At 47.7% G+C, this 22,321-nt stretch overlaps 11 protein-coding genes across 11 annotated transcripts; 7 read left to right on the top strand and 4 right to left on the bottom strand.

Moving 5' to 3' along the window:
- Positions 1-31: 31 nt before the first annotated feature.
- Positions 32-1,332, bottom strand: SERLADRAFT_457878 (uncharacterized protein; the record flags this gene model as incomplete). The annotated part of the gene is made up of 2 exons (XM_007313897.1): positions 32-669; positions 727-1,332. 2 exons carry the CDS (start codon positions 1,270-1,272, stop codon positions 574-576), a joined length of 642 nt encoding a protein of 213 aa, XP_007313959.1.
- A 106-nt stretch (positions 1,333-1,438) lies between these two features.
- On the top strand, positions 1,439-2,010 carry SERLADRAFT_379035 (uncharacterized protein; the record flags this gene model as incomplete). Its single annotated transcript, XM_007313898.1, has 4 exons — positions 1,439-1,511; positions 1,608-1,717; positions 1,797-1,848; positions 1,908-2,010. Coding segments are annotated over 3 exons (162 nt in total), but the record flags the coding sequence as incomplete, so codon positions are not given.
- A 120-nt stretch (positions 2,011-2,130) lies between these two features.
- Positions 2,131-2,836, bottom strand: SERLADRAFT_457883 (uncharacterized protein; the record flags this gene model as incomplete). Its single annotated transcript, XM_007313899.1, has 1 exon — positions 2,131-2,836. A coding segment is annotated over one exon (672 nt), but the record flags the coding sequence as incomplete, so codon positions are not given.
- Positions 2,837-3,472: 636 nt separating this feature from the next.
- Positions 3,473-4,505, bottom strand: SERLADRAFT_359617 (uncharacterized protein; the record flags this gene model as incomplete). The annotated part of the gene is made up of 2 exons (XM_007313900.1): positions 3,473-3,569; positions 3,647-4,505. The coding sequence occupies 2 exons, from the start codon at positions 4,503-4,505 to the stop codon at positions 3,529-3,531; spliced, it is 900 nt and encodes a 299-aa protein (XP_007313962.1).
- Positions 4,506-4,749: 244 nt separating this feature from the next.
- SERLADRAFT_413095 (uncharacterized protein) lies at positions 4,750-5,988 on the bottom strand (the record flags this gene model as incomplete). Its single annotated transcript, XM_007313901.1, has 2 exons — positions 4,750-5,009; positions 5,063-5,988. The coding sequence occupies one exon, from the start codon at positions 5,986-5,988 to the stop codon at positions 5,197-5,199; it is 792 nt and encodes a 263-aa protein (XP_007313963.1).
- A 437-nt stretch (positions 5,989-6,425) lies between these two features.
- SERLADRAFT_457885 (uncharacterized protein) lies at positions 6,426-7,391 on the top strand (the record flags this gene model as incomplete). The annotated part of the gene is made up of 6 exons (XM_007313902.1): positions 6,426-6,477; positions 6,624-6,737; positions 6,799-6,894; positions 6,945-6,999; positions 7,053-7,093; positions 7,148-7,391. The coding sequence occupies 5 exons, from the start codon at positions 6,636-6,638 to the stop codon at positions 7,265-7,267; spliced, it is 414 nt and encodes a 137-aa protein (XP_007313964.1).
- Positions 7,392-7,477: 86 nt separating this feature from the next.
- Positions 7,478-8,464, top strand: SERLADRAFT_457888 (uncharacterized protein; the record flags this gene model as incomplete). Its single annotated transcript, XM_007313903.1, has 1 exon — positions 7,478-8,464. The coding sequence occupies one exon, from the start codon at positions 7,658-7,660 to the stop codon at positions 7,823-7,825; it is 168 nt and encodes a 55-aa protein (XP_007313965.1).
- A 3,882-nt stretch (positions 8,465-12,346) lies between these two features.
- Positions 12,347-14,266, top strand: SERLADRAFT_457890 (uncharacterized protein; the record flags this gene model as incomplete). Its single annotated transcript, XM_007313904.1, has 7 exons — positions 12,347-12,720; positions 12,772-12,871; positions 12,929-13,105; positions 13,155-13,337; positions 13,389-13,478; positions 13,531-13,904; positions 13,960-14,266. 7 exons carry the CDS (start codon positions 12,358-12,360, stop codon positions 14,197-14,199), a joined length of 1,527 nt encoding a protein of 508 aa, XP_007313966.1.
- A 141-nt stretch (positions 14,267-14,407) lies between these two features.
- On the top strand, positions 14,408-16,380 carry SERLADRAFT_457895 (uncharacterized protein; the record flags this gene model as incomplete). Its single annotated transcript, XM_007313905.1, has 7 exons — positions 14,408-14,656; positions 14,711-14,896; positions 14,955-15,170; positions 15,225-15,347; positions 15,404-15,589; positions 15,639-15,959; positions 16,013-16,380. 7 exons carry the CDS (start codon positions 14,597-14,599, stop codon positions 16,112-16,114), a joined length of 1,194 nt encoding a protein of 397 aa, XP_007313967.1.
- A 118-nt stretch (positions 16,381-16,498) lies between these two features.
- SERLADRAFT_359619 (uncharacterized protein) lies at positions 16,499-18,445 on the top strand (the record flags this gene model as incomplete). The annotated part of the gene is made up of 8 exons (XM_007313906.1): positions 16,499-16,892; positions 16,976-17,094; positions 17,159-17,352; positions 17,406-17,448; positions 17,505-17,606; positions 17,669-17,876; positions 17,958-18,184; positions 18,244-18,445. 7 exons carry the CDS (start codon positions 16,681-16,683, stop codon positions 18,121-18,123), a joined length of 1,044 nt encoding a protein of 347 aa, XP_007313968.1.
- An 868-nt stretch (positions 18,446-19,313) lies between these two features.
- SERLADRAFT_445519 (uncharacterized protein) lies at positions 19,314-22,275 on the top strand (the record flags this gene model as incomplete). Its single annotated transcript, XM_007313907.1, has 7 exons — positions 19,314-19,583; positions 19,636-19,734; positions 19,784-19,886; positions 19,942-20,030; positions 20,098-20,391; positions 20,441-20,900; positions 20,950-22,275. The coding sequence occupies 7 exons, from the start codon at positions 19,314-19,316 to the stop codon at positions 21,159-21,161; spliced, it is 1,527 nt and encodes a 508-aa protein (XP_007313969.1).
- Between the last annotated feature and the right edge of the window lie 46 nt (positions 22,276-22,321).

Consider the following 22,321-nt stretch of genomic DNA (forward strand, 5'->3'; position numbering starts at 1 on the left):
GGGCACTTCCTCGACGCTCCCACCTTGATATTCCATGATAGCATATACATCATACAACACACAACATCCCATCACTCTCATCGAGTTGGAGATGGCAGCACGAAGCGTCAGGCCCGAATATGTATCCATACAGAATCTATACAGTAGACAAGAACTCAACGGCCCGTCGACCCCGTCATATTCGGTTCTGAAGTTCAGTCCTATTGCTGGGTCATTCCCACTTCCATGTTGGCCCCCTCCTTCCCTCCCGCTGTCAAAACTTACCGTTCCTGTCCAATCCAACATTTGGTAACAGGTCGTGGTGAAACCGTAGGACGGGTTAACGGTCGATCGAATTGGGCGTCACGGAATTCCAGTTGGAACACGAAGCTTTAAAGCACAAGGGCGTCACTTGAACATGATGAATTTGTTGCAGTTTGATCAACAACGGAACAAGACAAACCGGGACAACGCAAATGGTTATTGTGCTTGGCTGTACACGTCTTTCCGTAACACCATGTGTTGGCTGACCCCACCCAGCTATCTGATACATATAGTACGTCTACTCCAGACTTATCTCTGGGCCATGATAAATTAGGAGTCGGTACTCCAGCGTAATCTGCATGGTTTATAGATGGCCCTCGCTAGTAATGGGCTACTGGCACGATAAATTGTCGGTGGGAGTCGGTACTTCAGCGTAATCTGGATGGGTTGATGAAGTTGCTTCCCGAATAATTTCTAGCTCACCTGTGAAATTACTTGATCAATTTTGGTTACAATTTCGTGTTTGAATCTCTCCATATCTGCGGGAGCTTTCAATCGGCAAATGCAGCAGTCGTTTACTGCAAGTGATGTTCGGGTAATCAAATCATGTCCCTCCTCTAATACCCCCCCTCTTGGCTTTTGCTTGAGGGCAACAGCAAGTTCATCTATGACTTTCTGCCACCATAGCCCACTAGACTTACAGTCACTCGACCCGGAGCGGCAGGTGTACCAAGAAAATGTAGAACCCGCCAGTATATTTGCGTTCTGGCGGCAAGATTCTATGGTGGAACTAGCCAGCTTTCCGCATGCGACGTGGTAGCAGAACAATTTCTGCAGGTCGGTTCCTGTTATATATTTCAGCTCTGGGACAAACTCCCATTCCCCAAACGGCTGTCGGAGGGTATTAAATGCCGCCTTCTGAGCGATCTCCCGCTGCCCATGTTTGGTGGCGAGGGCGTAGACCCGTATGGGCTCCGCTTCAGCAAAAGACTCTAAACTCCAAGGCAGGCTTCGCACTACATCCTTCATCTCATACTTTGTGGCTGCATTGAACAACTGTCTCCACTCATCCAGGCTGACTATTTTCCCATCTTTCTCCAAAAATCCGGGATGGTACATCCCCAGCAATCTTTGTAAAACCTGTTTCTCTTCTGCAAGTTTCACCACTGGCAAACCATCTTTTGTGTCCTCCGATTTGGGGAGCAATGGTGATGGGGAGGGTTGAGGTAGTGTGAACATGGTGTCGAACACGGGTGATGCGAGCGATAGTAAGTATTTGTAGAACCTGAAGTCGTGGCCATCTGCTGAACGCAGAATCACGTCTGCTCGTGGGCTCTGGTGGTTGTGTTCGGTGTCTTCCATAGCACACTTGTGACTCGGGTGGTTGAGATGGGGGTGCGTGGTGGAGGAAGGCAGGGATCCTTTGATATCGATATCCTCTTTATATAAACTGATCTCTATCCCGATATGTATGGTGCGCTGCTCATTCTCAGAATAGAGGTGGGCGCCCTTCCAGGGTATCATGGCGCTAAGATTGTCTTTTGTTCTTCCAGTGACCCCATGTACCACTCGGAACTATCACCCGTCGATCTGCGGAGACTTGAGGCGTGTATAATTGTTCATTCTGCTATCTAATACATATAGCACATTTACAGCTACTCCAGACCTTCTCTCGGTTTGTCAATCATTGACCCGAAACATTCCGTCGAAGTGGAAAACTCAGGATCGGCTCTCCAGTACAATCTGCATTGGTTCGCAGATGGGAAGGTTGGTTTTTATGGTATTGCTTTCGATCCATTTTTTACTCACTTTTGAAGTCTCTTCGTCAATTTTAGCCGCAAGTTCACGTCTGAATCTCTCCATATCTGCGTAAGCTTTCGTTCGGCAAGTGTCGCACTTGCTCGCTGTAACCAGTGCCTGGGAAGCGATATTACCTTCCTCCACTGCCGCTCCTCGAGGATTTTTCTCAAGGACAACCGTAAGGTCTTTTTCGAATGTCTCCCACCAATCTGTGACACTGAAAGACCCGTTCCATGCTGTCCCACACGATGTGTTTCTGTTGCTGCAGCTATACCAACAGTATGCCTTATCGACTTTGTACCAATTTTTCAGGGTAGAACTGGCAAGCTTTCCGCATGCGTTGTGGTATTGGAATAACCTCTGTAGGTCGCCTCCTGTTACATATTCCAACTCTGGTAACACACCCCAAGCGCCAAATGGCACTTTGAGGGTATTGAAGGCTGCTTTCTGAGCGGCGTCGTTCAGTCCATGTTGGGTGGCGACGATGAAGACCCGCATGGGCTCTGCTTCAGCGAGAGAGTCTAAGCTCCACGAGAGGCATTTCACCGCAGCCTTCATCTCGTACTTGTTGGCTGCGTCGAAAACCTCTTTCCAGTCGTCTACACTGGCTATCTTCCCGTCCTTCTCCAGATAGTCGGGGAGGTACATCCCAAGCAGCCTCTGCAAAGCTGGCTTCGTTTCTGTTAATTCCACCACCGGCAAGCCATCTTTCGAATCAGGCGACGACGACGACAGAGACGGTTGAGGCAATGTGAACATGGTGTCGAACACGGGTGATGCGAGCGATAGCAAGCATTTATAGAATCTGAAATCATGGCCGTCTGCTGAACGCAGAATCACGTCGGCTTGTGGGCTGTGATGGTGGTCCTCAGCGTTTTCCATTGTTACCGATGCACTTGTTAGGTGGAGGGGAATGTGCGGTGAGGAGAGGGTTTCAGAGGGAGGGATTCTCTGATATTGACTTTTGACTACGATGTCTTGCTCGTAACTGATCTCTGTGTGTCCTGCTATCAGATTTTAATAGTCGCGCTCAGAATTAGGGGTAGTAGCCCCTTATACGGAGAAATCCATCCTTGTTTGGTTCTCTTATTATATCAGGTTTGCCGAGAGAGATTACTACCAGCCCCCTTTTAACATTGACAGTATCAAGCCGCTAAGATTAATACCGCATTCTTGCCTTCCCAGCGAATTCAAATACTACTTGGACATATCATCCATTGATGGCAGCGTTAAGACCAATACCGCACTCTTGCCTTCCCAGCGAATGTAAGCACTACTTGGACATATCACCCATTGATGGCAGGCGAGAATTCCAATGCCATCGACAAAACCAATTGACATGTTACTCACAGACCCATTGATCAGGCAGAGATCTGAAGCATGTATGTATTGTCACTCCACCCCGCTATCTGATACATATAGTACGTCTACCCCAGCCTTTCTCTCTCAGTTTGCCATTCGCTGATCTGAAGCATTGGCATCTCGTCAAGACCCGGAAACCTCAGGATCGACTCTCCAGAACAATCTAAAGGGTTCGCAGATGGCGCAGATGGGAAGGTTGGTTATCATGATGTCGCTTTTGAATGATTTTTTTGACTTACCTTTGACATTTCTTCATCAAGTCTGGCCGCAAATGCACGTCTGAATCTCTCCATATCTGCGGGAGCTATCGTCCGGCAATTGGGGCAGAGGCTCGCTGCAACTAGTGCTTTGGAGGCTAATTCACCTTCCTCCACTGTCGCCCCCAGAGGCTTTTTCTCAAGGACAACAGCAAGGCCTTCTGTGAATGTCTGCCACCAATTGCTGACATATTGCGACCCGTTCCATATTTTCCCACTGCTGCAGTTATACCAACAGTACGCCTTATCGACTTTGAAGAACCAATCTTTCAGGGTAGAGCTGGCAAGCCTTCCACATGCAGTGTGGTATTGGAATAATCTCTGTAGGTCGCCTCCTGTCACACATTCCAACTCTGGGAATGCGCCCCACCCCCCGAATGGCACTTTGAGGGTATTGAAGGCCGCTTTTTGAGCGGCCTCGTTCAGTCCATGTTGGGTGGCGAGGGCGAAGACCCGCATGGGCTCCGCTTCAGCGAGAGACTCCAAGTTCCACGAGAGGCATTTCACCACAGCCTTCATCTCGTACTTGTTGGCTGCACTGAAAACCTCTTTCCATTCATCTACACTGGCTATCTTCCCGTCTTTCTCCAGATAGTCAGGAAGGTACATCCCAAGCAGCCTCTGCAAAGCTGGCTTCGTTTCTGCTAATTCCACCACCGGCAAGCCATCTTTCGAATCAGGCGACGACGACGACAGAGACGGTTGAGGCAATGCGAACATGGTGTCGAATACGGGGGATGCGAGCGATAGCAAGTATTTATAGAATCTGAAGTCATGACCGTCTGCTGATCGTAGGATTACATCAACTTGTAGGCTGTGGTTATGGTCTGTGGCGTTGTCCATGTTAGCGATGCACTTGTGAGATGGGTGAGATAGGATGGGTGGTGGAGAAAGGTAGGTATCCTCTTATATCAATATCTTCTTTATAACTGATCTTGTCCTGATATGTATGGTGCGCTGCTCGTTCTCAGGATAAGAATGGGCCCCTTTCCACGTAATCAAAGCGCTACGAAGCTTACCTTTTACTCTTTTAGCGCTGAAGCACGTACTACTGGTAGCTGCGGGAACGTGGTATCACTTCAGAATAACCCCATACTGAGTCAGGTGAGATTCTCTATGTCATTTACTGATAGGTTAGCACGTTACATTCAGCTTTCTGATAAATAAAATAAGGGCCTCGAACAACACGTAACGGATATCGTACACATGACCTGAGCACTGAAGAACTGATTCACATCCCCCAAATTACAGTTGATACGGCACTTCTTGACTTTCCGTGTTTGTAAGTCATAGTTTGATTTCAACGCTCGCGTAATTAGCTTTGAAAAAGATTGCTTTCGAAGTAATCTGATATGATATAGTTAGACAGCGTTGGTGCACCCTCTTTGATTATTACTTACCTCTGAAATCGTACTATCGATCCGCTCCGTCAGGTAGCGCGTGTCTTCTGCAATGTGATCCGCAGCTCTCTCTTTACAGAAACTGCACTCGTTTGCACGAGCTAGTGCCGTAAGCATAAGCTCAGTCGAATTCTTTATCGTTTCTCTTTAGGCTTCTCCTCAAGGGCACGGCACAGCCCTTCTGCATACTGCCACCACCACAGGCGTATTGCACCGCTGTGTTCCTGATCTTCGAGTTCTACATCGTATTCCGTGCATCCAACAGCTGCCGTGTCCCAATGACTGAACGATCTGTTGCTTGCGGCGCATTCCACGCAGTGGAACCCAACGCAGTGACATAGGCGTTCGTCACAAGTCTTTACTATCGCAGCGGCAGATTCTCCACACTTGATATAGTAGTTATGCAATCCTTGAAGATCTCCTCCCGTTATGGACTCCATTTCTGGGAACACTTTCCAATCTTTGAAGGGAACTGCGAGGCAAGATGAGGCAGCTTTCCGTGCTATTGCGGCATTTTTCGACTGCACTGCGAGAGAAACAACTCGCAAGGGTTCCTTTTCGGCGAACCACCCCGGATTTCTGCGGAGGTAGTATCCCACCCCTTTCATCTCGAACTTTTGTGCCATGGCAAACACTTCCTTCCATTCATCCAGCGTCTTTACAGGCTTTTCCTCGTGCAAATATGTAGGATTGCACATTTCGAGCAAGCGCTGCAAAACTTTGCCATTATCTCCAAGCATGTCCACCACAGGTAGTCCATCGCGATTGGATGGCGACGACGGCGATTCCGAACCCTGAGGCAGGGTAAACATGGTTGAAAACACAGGGGACGCAAGTGACAACAGATATTTGTGAGCTTTGTACTCCTGACCATCTCCTGATCGAAGGATCACGTCTGGTACTTCGTTCATCAGTCGGTGGTCCATTTGTGCTGGATAATTTCTAGTGAGCCAGTGGGCGGTGGCGAAAAAGAGATGGTGAGTGCAGCTACGACCCCTGGATCCTCCCACTCGGAATTAGTCCAAATTTGCTGCCATTGTGATCCTCACAACTGTTGATGTTTCAAATTAGATAAAGTAATGGAAACGCCTTTATTTTTCTGTAGGACGCACATTTATTTGGAACTTCCTAAACAACTATGAAATAACGATAGTTTTTTTTACAGAGGTTTTGAGTGTGGTGTTTTACTGTTGGCCATGACTGAACTCGGTTAGTCTCCCGTAGGCAGTCCAAAAGATTCGAAGGAAGATAGTCGTTCCTTCTCAACAACATAGAACTCGGTGACTTCGACCTGTTTCGCTCTTCTGTAACCAAATAGGTCACAACATACACGATTACTGATACTGACACCGTGACATCCGCTGAGTTACTAGGGTCTCACTAGTAGGCACTATCTTGAGGACTGCACATCATCTGTGAGTTCAGTCCTTGGCCAATTCTAAAATATCCATCCAAGAGATCTCCGAGCTGGCTTGCGCTCTTTCCTTCTTCGATTCATTGGACCTAAAGCTTGAAGCACTTATATTTTAAACTTGAATTCTTATCGACTTTACCGCTTTAGTCACACCTTGCGATGGCCAAAAAGCAGTCAGGCTCCACAGAGAAAAAGTCTGCTGCAAAGAAAGGGGCCAGTGGGAAAAACGCAGGGAAAGACGATGATTCCTCGCAATCTAAAGTCTGTCTGCTTGGGCGCGTTCTCTCCGCTTACGCTCGCAGCTGATGGCGTTAAGCTATAGGGAAAGGGAGGTTTGAAGCCTGCTACAGCAGTTAACGTTCGCCACATTTTATGTGAAAAACATTCCAAAGCTACAGAGGCTCTGCAGAAACTTCAGGTTTGATTATGACCTCGTTTTGCTGTTTATTTACTTAGAACACTTCTCAGGAGGGCCAGCGATTTGATAAGGTTGCACAGGAGTATTCTGAAGATAAGGCTAAAGGTTCGTGGACACCCCCATCGGTGCAGGGCGTGTGGCTACTGACTTATATGTAGCTGGAGGAAGCCTTGGATGGATGGTCCGAGGATCCATGGTTGTAAGTTTCCCACACCGATCACTTGTTGGTTTTTGTCTGCTAACACATGATTAGGGTGCATTCCAGGAAGCAGCCTTTGCACTCGAGCCTTCGACTGTGGATAAGCCAATGTTGTCTCCACTAGTCAAGACAAACTTCGGCTATCATATTGTCATGGTCGAAGGGCGTCGTTGAGCCAGCTGACATCGAACCCTTACAATGTACTTTCAAGTTCGTGAAATTGTAGCTAACAAATCAACCTGTGCTGTCATCAGTTGTATATAATATAATGAGCTTAAGAGCGATGCCGATGCCTGTCACTGCTGGAAAGACTACCCCTCGCAAGCTGCAATTGCAGCACGATAATCATAACAGCTAGTCGCTTGGATTTAGAGTGTTTCCCTTGAACCAATCAATAGATCACGATACCAACGTGGATCGCGCGAGGATAAAATATTATAAAGATACAGTAAGCCTACAAAACCCAGCTCAAGCTTGACGCTAAGCCAGTTTCTACAAGAAGTTGAGGCCATACGAAGAGAGCTTTATATCCGTCGAAGAACCCAGCACAACATCATAATATCTATGGGTGCGAGAGGCCCAAATAAACCGACAGGCCATGTCGATCCTTGGAGGCCAAAAGCAAAGGTATTTAGTAACGCATTCGTCTATGAAGTGTACCGAACGGCATTGTTGTTTGGAATCCGCAGGTCGTTGGAGGATGAAAAGTTAGAGATGCCATCCTCAACTTGAACTCTCAATTGAGACAGGAGTGAGCTGGGTACACCAACTCGAGCGTCCAGCATCGGCTCTCCGCGGTCGGCTCTGACCATATCTTGAATGGGGTATGATGTCTCTGGGTAGCGGGTATATGAAGTAGTCGGATTCAGACTTTGAACAAATGATAACGATTGAGGTGATGAAATGGATGCATCATGGCTCATGTCATGCCCCATAGCACTTCGCGATTTTGTAACAAAGCGGGTGAAATTGGAAGGCGGATGAGTACGAGGCAATAATGGGGAATGTGGGTGTACAGACTCAGCACTCTGTGAATTTACCGCGACAGTAGTTGAATGGCCAAGTGGGGAACCCTGCACACTAAACGTAGATTCATTTTCTAGCCATGGTAACGGAGAGGGCCTTCCGTCTGCAGAGGTTGCTCTAAGCAGTTCTCGAATCTGCAGCCGACGCGGCGGAGAGCTGGAGCCCGAGTTCACGGGTGTTCCTGCGCCCGCAACTGGGGACATAATACCAGAACCTGGATAATACACTCCTTCCTTCCAGGTATCGTGAGAAACCTCAGGCGTCGGCGAGCGCTTGGGTGCGTAGGCCGCGACATTCTCCAAATTAAGTTCATGCACATTGCTTTTGTAAAAATTGCTGACTTGAATAGTAGTCTTGTAAAAAATGAGCATGTTTTTCATTATTGGAAAGAGAGAAACACACCTTGTTCGGCATGGATGCTGCTATGCGCTTGAAATCATCACCATGCTGAGCGAGAAGAGCGAGAAATAAACCTAGATTGAAAAATAAGTTCAATTACTAAGGAACGCAGACGGGAGGGATCAACTAACTCTTGTCTTCGTCAGACCAGTGCACAGTTCCAGCAGCTGATCTACGTCGAATTGTAGCATCACTTTGGTCAATGAACTTCGTAGCTTCCAAACTGACTGCTGGTTCTTCTAAGGGGGTAGCCGCTTGCACTTTCCCTTTACGACTAGCTCGTCCTTTTCTTGTCACCCTGCGCTCACCGCTTTGATCCTGGTTTGTGAGAACTTTAAATACTTCCTTCAGCTTGAACATCTAAGCACTTACTGTAGCGCCCTCGTCGCATTCGACCGAACCGTTGATAGCCGCTGAACGAACGGAAGCTGGAGCTCGACGTCTCTTCTTTTGTCCGTTAGGCTCGGGGTCGGGCGTTGATGTTCCTGAGGTCGGGGTATGCTCAGATTGGATTACATTACGACGGGCAGTTGGCTTTTTAGGCTCTTCAGCAACGCCGGTGCGCATCAGTGCCTTTTTACGTCTGCTGCCTCCGCCATTCAGTGCAGCTGAAGATGAATCGCGAGATACTTCTGCATCATGCTGCCTTATATCCGCCAAAAGCGCGTTACCCTTCCGCTTATCTGTCCTTTTACCACCCTTGCGGCGTTTACCTGGACCATACTGTGTGACCACCTTCCGGAAATCAACACGTGCCTTCTTGTGCAGATAGTAATAAGTAATGCACTGTGCAGCAGTTTTGTTGGGAAGATGGTCCGCGACAAGACCAAACTGCTTAGGGTGAGCTGCAAATTTTGTGTTGAATATGGCCTTTTCCTCATCCGTCCAATCTTCGATGCCTAATTGTGAATTATAAAATTCCATAGGCTCATCCACCAGACCATTTGTGTCGTCATACAAGCAGCTAACAGATCCGTCTGTGACAGAAATCATATCGGGGATTTTGGCAACGTTCTTGATGGCGAGGTGATTTGGATCTGTGAGTTCTTCAACTCCCAGACTGGCAATTATTTGTTCCATCTCGAGGTCAGAGCGAACAGCATCACCAAGAATTGCAGCGGACCGACGGGTAGATCGACCTGAAGCAACAACTGATTCTTCAAGTGATCCATTCTTGTTATGCGCGTTGTCTAAACGAGCACAATGGGCAAGCCAACGTTCATGAAGGACCATATATTCCTCTCGCAGTTTTTGAGCCTTATCTGCTGTGGAAGATTGACGATCTTTAAAGCGTTGGAGCAGCAATGGTCTGATCGTGGTATGCATATCAACTATCTGCGTGTGCCGGAAGTCGACCATTTCATGTATCAACGCCTCCGGAGATGTGGATGGGCCCGATGGAGAGTGCTGTACCAGGGCCAAATTTGCCCGCAACACAGGAAGTACACGCTCTTCTCGTGTCTGTCGATCGCACCGAAGCCTTGTCATGACGACAACTCGAAGCGCTTCAGCTGTGGAATTTACTGCAGGTAGTTCCCTTCCACCAGACAAGACCACGCTTGCGTCCCTGGAAGTCTCTTCCAACTGGTCTGCAACAGCAGTGAAGTGGCTTTCGCGTGTTTCACCATCCAAGACATCCGGAACGTGACCAGTCGATGCTTGTATGTCGCAACTAGGCGGTGCATCATGGGCTGCCAAGGGTTCAGGTATTGCATCAATACGAGGTGGACTTGCCTCTTGTGGTGTATCAGAAGGAGCGAGCAAGGATGTATGATCGTGATCTTGGACATGTTTCGAATCAGGGGATTTAGAGCCAGCATCTACGGCAGCCGTTTCCAAAGGGACAGGAGATAGAACTCGCGTCTCTTCGGGATGTTGTTCCTCGCCTGTTGGCTGAGTCACGTTCTCATGCAGTTTACACTGATCATCGAAGACGTTGTCAAATTTGGCGGAATCCAATAGTTTGTCACCAAACGTGAATTCAGAAGGGAGCACGATGGCTATAATGCGGAATGAGTAAAATACTAAACTGGAATGTAATAAAGTGACAGTACCTTGGTGAGGGAAGATATCCTGTGGCGGTGTAGGTAAGGACGACGTTCTGGGAGACGCAGATGACTCTTCCTCCCTGGCAGTCAAATTAAGATGTTCGTCAGCTGTACTAGATTCCACTCCGTTCAATGCGTTTGATATCTCGTGACTTCTTGGCGGAGACCGACGATCTCCATCTTTACTTGGTTGGGAATAACTGTGGAGAAATAACATAAAAATAAGTGACCATAACACGGTGTTGCTGAGTACTTACCTTTGGCTAGTGATTAAATTTGTTTGAGGGGGTTGTAATTGACGAGCTACATCGAACTTTGAGCGAGCAGATATGTCAGACTTAAAAGTATGAGAAATATCGGAGCATCGAGATGATGATCGAGATTTAAACTTCTTGAACGGGGGCTCGTCCGAGAACGAAGATCCACGCGACCTCGGTCTGGGTGGGGTAAAATGTTGCTGGCGATCAGATAAAGGAACGGGCTTCTTTGGTGCTTCCATTGCACTGACTCGTGAAGGGAATGAATTGGACAAACGGCGAGGCGATGGAATACCACTCGAGCGTACAGGACTGTGGGGCCGCACGATACCGTGATCATGATAAGTGGATGATATTCGATGAGAGTAATTATTTGGTGAAGCATCTCGTTTCTGGAAAGCTTTAGACGGAGGTGAATCACGAGAGTATGTCGATCTCCAGGATCCGTTATCCTCGTAGCTAGGTCTGTAAGTGTCAGAGCGTGTGACGGGATAAGAGTCCCGGCTAGGGTGACCTCCAGAATAAGGGCGATAACTGTCGCTCATTTGGTGATGTGGATAATCATACCGTGATACTGCTCTTGGAGATAAGTCTCTTGGAGGTCGCATGCGATGATCCTGGTATCGGTCAACCGGCGATGAATCGGAGCTGCGTAAGTTCAAGTGAGTATCAGAATGTACCATATACTGGCTATGATCGTACAAATCATGACGACTTGGCCGGTCGCTATGATGCTGCTTCCAAGCTTCAGAAGGCTCAAACATGCGCTCGGCCATGATCTCACGGCGACCTCTATCCCACGAAGCAGGCGGAGGGCTATGGGTGCGTCTATCCGTCCAAGAAGACGACTTCCAGTGAGACGGTCGTGCCCAAGGATCAGGATCAGAGACTCGAGAGCCTTCGTAGCGATCAGGCGAGGGACTACGGCTATAATAAGAGCGACCTGGGCGCCAGACATTTGGCCTATAGCTGTTCTGGAATTCATCACGGTAGAGCGGTCCTGCGCGAGGAACATAACTGTCGTATGGTGCGTATCGACGAGGCGAAGGGCCTGGAGATGGAGACCTGCGCCGCGTTGACGAAGTTGATGGCACCTACATTGTCACACTTAGTTGAATGATTTGGACATACAGCGCATGGTCTACTGACATCGTACGTCGATTGTGGGATACCTCCCGAGGAACGACGGATTTCTGCAGGAGGGAGTGGTTCGAAGCTTGCGGAAGCCATGCCAGACAAGAATGCGAGATAAAAAGTAATCAACAACAGCCAATTCGTACCCGAAAGCGTATAACCTAGTGGTTGAACAGTAAGGGAATATCACAGATGATATTTCCTCTATCAAAGTAGCATGAAATACCAGTAAAAGGGGAAGAGAATGGTAGACCTTGATTATAAAAGGATTTTGTATGGCCTTGGAGTGCAGGTCTTTGGTACAACCGTCGACCATCCGCCACAGTGTAGTCTAGTTTGCAACTCCGACATCCCGAGTTGCCGTCCTGTTTAGGCGCCAAGTGCTCTGCAAGGCGCATGCATGGAGACCCAACAGCAAGACGAGACTGTGCTTAGGGAGCCGTCAAAACTCAGCTTTGAAAGCCAGAGGACACGAAGGTCTATATTGGCGTCGTATTGGATCGTTATCTTTCTTGCACTTCCATTCTGGTGGCATACTACCAGCATCGAGCGGCTATCCTTACCTTCAGCTCGCGTGCGTGCCCAAGTTGAAAAGGAGCTCGCCTTCCCCGTAACTATTGATCTGGATGCCACGAATTCAAGTCTAGACATTCAATCATTGAAAAATGATTTCCGCCAACTCCAAAAACCTGTGCTGTTGTCTTCACAGCGATGGAAAGGTATTGATATGCAACTGCGTTTGAAGGAGGATAGAGGTACGCAGGTATGCAATCACCTCGGATGTAAACTTTGTAAGCTGATTGTGTGTGAAGAGGTTGTTCCCATCCCCGGTACATATTCGGTCGCTGTTGGCAAGGCTGGAGCCTTGGGCCCCAAAAGGCAGCTGACAATATCTGAGAATGATGTTCCGTCTTGTAAGTCGACTGATGACCAAAGGGTTGTTACCTGAATACTTATTCAGTGCTGTAAAGTACTTGAAATTTTGTCTCGTCTAGTCGCACCTTACCATACCTCGGTGGACTCCGATTTACGAGAACAACGGGTGGTTCAATATGCAGCTCGATACCGCCTTGCATTCTCTTTACTAAACGAGGATGCTTCCCTTGGACAAACAATCACTGGTTGGGATGTTGACAACGCAATAGCTGGTCTGATTTTCTTGGTTTTGTACAAGTTATAAATTGATCGAGATACCAGAATATCTCTCGCCTACTTTATCGAGTCTTTCGGTGTTACACAACTTCACCATAGAAAGTCAGGTGCAATTACATGCACCATTAGCATTTGCACCGCAACCTGTCACGGTCGGAAATGACAGCGCACACGGTCTTAGCCAGGAAGATCTCACCGTTTTCATAAATTCTGCACACTGGACATTATGTTGGTTGTGTCATTATTCTTGATGCCGTGCTTCTGAAACATTGTGTTTAGCGTCTAGCGTATCCAACGATCCAGTTTTGCATTTTGTACTGTTCGTGCCATCCTCCACCCAGAAACCTCTGTACATCCTCGATGATTTTGGTGAGCCTTACGACGCTCATCTACCAAACTTGCTGAACTCCGGACGATGTAGGTTCCCCGACGGATTCAAGCTCCTTTTTATTACCACAATGGGGCGGTGTTTTCATACTCAACATTGCAGGCGAGGCAGCTGACAAACTATCTCTATCTCGATCACATCTCCAGCCTGTCTTCTCTGCGTTCCGTCACCAGCTTCTGGCCCTTCTGGGTGTCCCCCCGATTCCTGCAGGGATGAATCTAGTGGACGATGATCCCTTGTCTGATTGGCAACTCGATGCTGTCCTACGGCGTCGCGCACTAGAAGCCACTCAGGGTGCCCAGGAAACCCTGTACAGCATCGTGAAATTAGTGGAGCAAATTGACAACATGCCTGTGGGTCAACATGTCAAAGGAGACGTGCAAGATGCTCTTACAGCGCTCGAACAGGTTAATTTTATGACTGCTGAATGTAATCCATGTTGCTTATCTCCTGCTTTGCTAGGTGTACAAGGTATCACCATCCTCGCCTACGCTCGCGCTTCGTTGGTCCAGCGAGGCGTTTTCCTTGGCTTCTCGCGCCTTCTTTAATCCTGGAATGTTAGCACTACTATATTTTCCTGCTGAACACAAGTATGCAGTCTACACCCCACTATTTGCATCCATCACATTTCCGCTAGTAGTTGCGTTGGGCAGAGAAATTCTAGCTTGGTGGCGGGATCGACGTCAACAGTCTAGGCGATAATAGATTCATAAATAGTAACAATGTTGTCGATCACCTGAACAAAACTTACTATAACCCAGACTTTCATACCTACTTTCATAAAACCTGACTGTAGCGGGCCCCTCGTAGTATTAAATAGGGGTCCTGCACTTAACTGTGACCATGAGAAACCCCACTAGCACGTGATGCGCATTGTATGGCCGTGGGGTTTCTGTGGGCATGCTTGCTTGACGGCAAGCGGACCTCCCATTGCTACCTACAGCCTCCCAACTCGCTGACTTCGCCTCGACAAAGTATAGAATTAGTGTCGTTGCAAGTTACTACCGATATTGTGACTGAGTGGCTAGCGACCATACCACTGCAACGTTCGTCCGACATCTATTATATCGCACGATCTTAGACTATCCAAGTCAACACCATGAGCACGGGGAAGTTGAATATAGATGGAGTCATGCTGTTCGAGCAACCTTTTGCCCGCGTATGTACATTATTCCATTTGACGCCACTTTTCCGACTCACCCCTTTCGTGAAGGTCCCTTACGAGAACTATCGCAAGGTATTCCGTGCGTCACAGAAGAATATTGAGCGGGAATTGGGTAACGTTCAGGCATCCGCTAACGATCTCTCACGGCGTGAAAAAAGTGGCGACTCTACGCCTCGGGATGCATCAAAGACCGTGGAGGGGATGATAGGGAGGGTAGAGAACCTGAAACGTAAGGTTAGCACAGTCCGGAGGTGGTCTCATGGCCGTTTTCATCTTACAGGAAAATGTGTAGCTCTCTGAGCTCCAGGATACTGCTGGAAAACCTACCCTCGACGTTACTCGCGAACGTTTACACCATCTTGCCGTTGTTGAGGCCCTCCAGTCCACAAGCGAGCCAGAATTTTCTCGATGGGCTGACACACGGCTTGATCGCTGGTTGGTCGACTGGGCCTTGCGCTCTGGCAAGGAGAAGACGGCAAGGAAACTTGCTGAGGAGAAGTCAATAGAAGTATGTTTTTATAATTCACATATTGACCATACTTTAAGTTGGTTTATTTCATAGACGCTTGTGGACATTGACTTGTTCGCGGATATTCATCGCATTGAGGAGGCTCTTTCTCGACATAGTTGCACTGAAGCTCTGTCTTGGTGTAGCGAGAACAAAACTGCACTGCGCAAAATCAAGGTGAGTGTTAAAGAGACTCGTACTGGCCTACCTTATTATGACTGACACCTTCGTAGAGTACCTTAGAGTTCGAGCTACGACTTCAGGAATATATAGAGTTGGCCCGCGCCCGCAAATCCAGCGATGCCATTATATATTCCAAGAAGCATTTAATAGCATGGCAAGAGACTCATATGAAACAGATCCTTCAGGCATCTGCATTACTCGCCATGCCTCCTACGACCAGCTGTGGACAATATCGAGTGAGTATGATACTGCATTAATCGATGTCTAATCTGAGGAATTCTCTAGCGCTTATATGATCCCTCGCGATGGACGTCATTGATTCAAGCTTTTCGTCTGGCAATCTACAATCTCAATAGTCTCCCAACAGAGCCCCTTCTCAACCTTGCGCTTTATTCTGGCTTAGCCTCACTGAAGCTTCCTACGTGTTACCATTCTACGAAGAACATTGACTGTCCTGTCTGTGATGCCGACATAGGACTGTTATCTAAAGAGGTTCCATTTAGTCACCACCTGAACTCGACTATAGTGTGTAGGCTGAGCGGGAAGATTATGGATGAAGATAACATGCCTATGGCGTTTCCCAATGGTTATGTTTATTCAAGAGAAGTAAGTCATCGCAAGTAAATTTTGCTCTGGTGGCGGCTGCTTATAAATTACAGGCTTTAGAGGATATGGCAGCGAAGAATAATGGCCAAGTGACCTGCCCTCGGTCTGAACTTACTTGCGAGTTCTCTGCGCTAAAGAAGGTCTTCATATCGTAGGAGCCATTGATATGTCTCTGTATTGCGCGAAAGAAAGCACATTCGGCTGTGAAGCGTTTCCATTCTGCCTTGTGTACCATAGAATTCTCTCATATCTGCAATATTTGTAGAAGTTTCCCTGTACCCACCAAGATCTCATCTGCTAGTGTACTAATATGGAATTTGTTGTAATTTAGATATACGATGATGAAGTCTGTTAGGTTTACTGTAACGTACTGTAACTGGATAAAGCTCTGCTTAAGGGCCACGGTAATCTTGTCAGGATCAGAGTTCTTTTGTGATCAAGTAAGTACATAAGTAAAGCGGTACCGGGGCACTGTTCAATAAGCGCTGAGTTCGAACTCAGAGCTTCCCACCAAACCCCAGGAATTAGGAAGCAATGACTTGTTCAGGTTGATACCGTGACCCCATACCCCATATTATTTGCTGCCCACAGGCTATCGTTGCGCTTGGGTTACTGTTTCGAGGATCTAGAAATACGCTCTAGGAGCTATACTTCATAGAATCAAAATTCTAGCCTCCTCTCAACTTAAATTTACGTCACGCTCGCTCCAAACCACTCGACAATGCTAAGGCAGAAACATACCGAGAATAGTACCCAAAGTGGAACCATGTCCGTGTCTGATATCACTGATGACAAGGCTATACACTCGACGTCCTCGTTTATACACAGATCTCTTGGCCAGAATGCGTTGCCCAAACAGTCCGTGACGTTGGCTTGGAACGAAATACCGTACTGGCAGAGAGACAACGAATATATCTTGACTGGATATCGACGGTTAGCACCTGAATTTCATTTTGGGAACTCTCATAGTGCAGGCTTCTGGGTTCTATATGCTCATGAGTCTTATCGCTATGTAGCGTGCAAAACGGATGGATTGGATGCCTTAGGTCGGTCTTTGGTTGTGAGGGTGTTTATATTTATCTTTCGAAGTTCGAAGTCGTAACGTCCCTCTACACAGATTTGCACAATGAAACAGGTAGAGTCTCCATGTTTACAACACGATTCTGGCTAAGTTTGAATTTTTGCTTTTCCGACGCAAGTCAACATACACAGTCACCTGGGCGGTGCTGTTCTCTTTGTTTTCTTCCTGTTTACCTTCCCATCCAGCCATGTAGTAACGGGCGCTTCCACAACCTGGCTTGATACCTGCGTTTTCGTTATATTCCTGCTGTCGGCAGTGTTTTGCCTGACGGCTAGCGCCATATTCCATACGGCTACTTGCCATTCAGAAAAGGTTAGTGAATGTTAAGCCGGTCTCCCTCGTGAATTGCTACAATTAGCAAATAGGTTACTGCTCGCTGTCATGCGTTTGATTATTCTGGAATTGTCGGTAAGTTTGCTAGCAGGACCTGTTTGAGTACGCCCTGAGCGGAGCTTTCGCTGTAGTCCTCACTGTCGGGTCCTTCGTTCCATGCCTGTACTATGGGTTTTACTGTGAGCCCTTCTTCCAAGTGTTATACATCCTCTTCATAGCCATGGCTGGGGCAGGTAAGTGCAGTGTCCGTTTCCTGGCGATGGATTATGTGCTGAAGCTGCCCCGTTTCGTGCAGGAGCAGGTTACATTGTCTTGAACCCCGAGTACGCAAAGCCTTCCCATCGGGGTGCTCGGACCAGGGTGTTCATAGGCCTTGGATTGTCTGCTGTTGTACCCGTGTCACAGTTGCTTATGTCCCACGGCTTTTTCAAGTTAGTCTCAGAAATGGGTTTCGGATGGCTATTAACATCTGGCGGCTTGTACATCGCTGGCGCGTTGACTTAGTGCGTCATGCCCATACTATTATTTGGACCATGTGTGCCTTAGCTGAAAATCGTGCCTTTTTCATTCCCGTCGCCTTGCAGTGCGAATCGCATCCCGGAACGTTTGGCACCGGGCAAGTTCGACTATTTTTTGGCTTCGCACCAAATATTTCATTTTAGCGTTGTACTAGCGGCGCTGTCGCATTATGCATGTATTTTGACCGCCTTCGATCACTGGCATTCAGGCGTAGGCTCTTGTATCCCGTGAGTGGGGTCCTATTCCCGTTGGCGGAACAGGTTCAATGTGCGTGTATCTAGGCGCGAGGAGTGTACGTGTCATATCTGTGGACAAATTTTTTTTTTTCAATTACTCATAGCGGAAATGTAGATGATAACGATATGCTACCACATCACCGAGTGTCCTGCACTGGCCAATAACTTGACTCTGAATTATCCATGCAACGTTTTAGGGAGTTTCCGGAAAGACCACGGGCAGCATGCAGACACCGTGCCTTGAGGATATTCTTAGATCTTCGAGTGGTCAATACAATCTTTTTCGACGTTCCATTCAGCTGTCATCTATATGAGCGCTTTCCGGGTCCGTCGTATCTTCTGCATTGGACCCAACAGAAGAGAAGGCGGGGTACCGTTGACACGATCAGGTAGTGATAGCTTTTCGCAAGACCAGTCCTCGAGGAAGACGCCCATAAAAGATTGAGGAAGTTCGACACCGCTTCTAACCAAAGCAAGAAAATTCTAACGCCCGGCCGATATGACGGACACCGCTGTTGTATTGCCGTCTACAACCAGTTGTTGTCCATGCCGCAAATCTAGGGCTGCAAGAGATGTACGCCAGGCTTTGCAGGCCATAATTCTTTGTACGTATGAGTCTGGTATTTGGATATATGGATCGAGTGACTGACGCATTAGCATGCAACTAGGTGAAGGCGATACTGGTATGTGGGGTGATTGCAGTATAGGATTATGAAAGGTTCAATGCTTATAATGATGTGTGCGCTCTGGGAGCGGTCCCGATGAACTAAAGATGGAGGGACAAAGGACAGAAACATTGCATGCCCCCTGGCTTACGATATACACGTTTCGAGGGTATTATAACAGCCTGAGTCTCTGACATTTATGGGCACACGCGAGTTCCACGCAAAGTGACGCTTTGTCGGAGCCGAGATATCGATCGAGCGGCAGCAGTATGCACGGTACCGCGCTGCTCGCGTAGATCACGTACTATACACTGATAGTGATGTTGAGCCTGAGGTTACAACGTTGCCAAACATGCCCCAACCTATTAACTGATCTCGGACCTGTGTCGCTGCGCCGTTGCATGCCAGACGCGCTGCACCCGCTGCCATATAAAATGGCCCATCTCCGGCTCTCCTTCTTCGTCCATCCCTTCCCTTGTGCTATCTATTTCTCTCCTCAGCCTCTCTGCAAGCCAGAGCGATGTATACCGTAGGGCTTCAATCTGCCGCAGATGCTTTCCTCCTCGCGAGCTTACAGGCCCAGCTCGTTATTGCTCTCGTCCTCCTCTTTATTATTATCGTCTTCGGGATTGGCGCACACAAAGATGACGGTCATGACGAAAATTCACCAGTCTTTCTTCCAGGTCACCCCTTATTGTCAATAGTACCATTTTTTCGCAAACGCTTTGACTTTCTCAACTCTGGGTTTCGCATTACTGGACAGTCCTTGTTCCAATTCAATCTCCTCCGCGTATGCTTTCCCTCGCTACATCATAATGCACCAGCTGACCGCGACTAATTAGGATACGGTCGTTGTCGTCTCTGGCGAGTCGGCACGAAAGGCGTTTTTCGCTAACAAAGGTTTTGACCTCACCGAAGGCTTCAAGGTCCTTTCAGGCGCTGTACGTTATCCTCGTGTCCCACTATGCCGTAAACTTATTCCTTTGACAGATTCCCATGGTCCGTGGAGTGACTTCCGATCTCCAGACCCGTCGAATCGCCTTGATCCATAAACGCCTTTCCGCCGTTCAGAAGAACGAACCGCTTAACCAGTGTATGTTAACAGAATAATCATAATATATTATTAGCTAACGCCCATGTATAATCAGTAATTGTCCCAATTCTTGAAGACACACAGCGGGTCATGGATTCGTGGGGTTCTTCTGGGACTTTCGACCCGTTTGATAAAGTCTATGAAGTCAGCGAAATATTTTCTAGTGCTAAATTTGAGCCACTTACCTTATTGTTATTGTTTAATTCTATAGTTAATTTTCCAGACCACTGTTCGCTCCCTGTCTTGTGCGGAGCTGGCAGATGACCCCGCAATTGTCGCTCGTCTCAAGAAATTATATGACAAACTCGATAGTGGAACCACCCCTGCCACTGTACTCCTACCATGGTTTCCTGGACCAAGCATGATAAAGAAACTTCTAGCAACGAAGGAAATATATGACATTGTTGTCCGTGCCATTGACGCCCGAATAGCAAGCGGCATTTCTCGTAACGACTCCTTACAGATGTTACTTGACGCTGGAGACGAAAAATTGGTGGTTGTCGGGGTAAGGTCTCAATATTTCCAAAACTCAAGCGGTACTAACATAGCATTAGTTTATCATGGGACTTCTGATTGCTGGCGCACGAGCTACTGGTACCACAGCGTCTTGGCTCATTACCTTCCTTGGAGGCCATCCAGACTGGAGAGGCAAGGCGACAGATGAAATCAAGCGGCTTCTCGAAATGTACTCCCCACCAGAAAGTACTTCGGCCAAACCTTCTCTTTCTTCACACCTTGCTTCCATTCCCTTAGAAGCATGGGAGGCAGAAACCCCTGTACTCGACGCAATCATTCACGAGACTCTTCGCGTAGCCCAGCCACACACGGCTATGCGCCGGAACCTTGGCCCTGAAGTCTCTATTGACGCAAAGACGATTCCGTCGGGAGCATATATCATGTACCCGTTCAGCGATGTCCATTTAAATCCAGAACTATATCCCGATCCATGGAAGTTTGATCCAGGACGCAAGGAGGAAGTGCAAACCGCATTCGGATACGTTGGATGGGGCGGTGGTAGGTTCCTTTTAGCTCAGGCTATGCCTTTTGCTTAATAACTTCACAGGAAAAACCATTTGCTTGGGGCAGCGCCTTGCCAAAGTGGAACTAAAACTTATTACCTCAATGTTTCTTCTAGGGTTTCGCTATGATGTGGTTGATAGCACCGGAAAGCGGCCCGAACCTCTACCACAGCCCAACTGGAATGATATTCTTCTATGTCGCCCTGCCAAAGGATCATGTTATCTGAAGTACGAGAGGTCAGAGCTTCCGCTATAGGTCGGACAGACTTGTTTTATTCCAGGATTTTTGCACTTTCGGACTCATCATGAACATCATGCACAATGTACTTTCAACGCACTCTTTAAACACTATTATTATTATTCATCTACTTTTAGGACCTTGTTATAATGTACTTTGACGCTCGCTATAATTTCCATTCCTTTCCCCTTCATTCATTATATCTCTGCTAGCGGATATGTATTCCTTTAATTATGTAGTATACCACCAGCTAATATGCCAACATGCACAATAGTATGTTCTTTCGGACCTGATCCTCTCTATCGATCGGCGATCACAGGGTGATACCCATCTCCTAAGGTACGACTTCTCAATTTACTTCTCACCTTGAAGAAAACGAGGTTGCGAACCGGAGTTAAAGAACGAAGCGATGATGATGCAAGGAACACCTCGGGCCCGCTACTGGAAATAAAGCTCGTCTCCGGAATTGACGCCTCTGGTGGGCCGATCCTTTTGCATAGGTTTCGCCCTATCCATCCCATCTTTCGCAGCTTCCAATATGAGCTCTAACTTCTGCTTCTTTTCCTCCAGCCGATTCTTCAGTATCCGCTCTTCTCTTGTGCGCCTCTCCCTTTCAGCCATTTTTACCCTCTTCTCTCTCGTAGGCTCCCATTTACTCCGTAGAATTCGACGCACAGCTTCAGGGCTAATTTTGAATTTTTCGGCCAATACCGGTGTCGAGAACATATCTTTATCGTACATATGAAGAGTGCGCAGCCCGTCCATAGCTTCACGAGATATTTTTCGGGGCGGTTTCCAGCCATCAGGGAATGCTTCCTTCAATGTGAGCCGATGCTGCCGCCATTCATTGGGTGTCTCGTCTTGTGTAGCATACTTTCGTGGCCGAGGAGGCGGTTCATCATCATCTTCGCTCAGATCGAGCGGTTCATCTTCCCCCTGAACAAGTGATAGAGGATTGGGGTGACCAGTTGAACGCCAGTCGCGCTGCCTTGGTTCTCTTATGGATGATGAATAGAAGCGATGAAACGAGGTTCTGAACGAACACGAGGACCTTTGACTGATGGCAGGGAGATGATGAATGAATGAATGAAAGGCCTGCAGCATTGTGATGGTGGTTTTGAATTTTGGACTCGAAAGTCACCATTGAATATTGCCGATAATTTTCTTTCCTTTTTCGA

The sequence above is a fragment of the Serpula lacrymans genome, assembly GCF_000218685.1.
Source record: "Serpula lacrymans var. lacrymans S7.9 unplaced genomic scaffold SERLAscaffold_2, whole genome shotgun sequence".
Taxonomy (NCBI): domain Eukaryota; kingdom Fungi; phylum Basidiomycota; class Agaricomycetes; order Boletales; family Serpulaceae; genus Serpula; species Serpula lacrymans.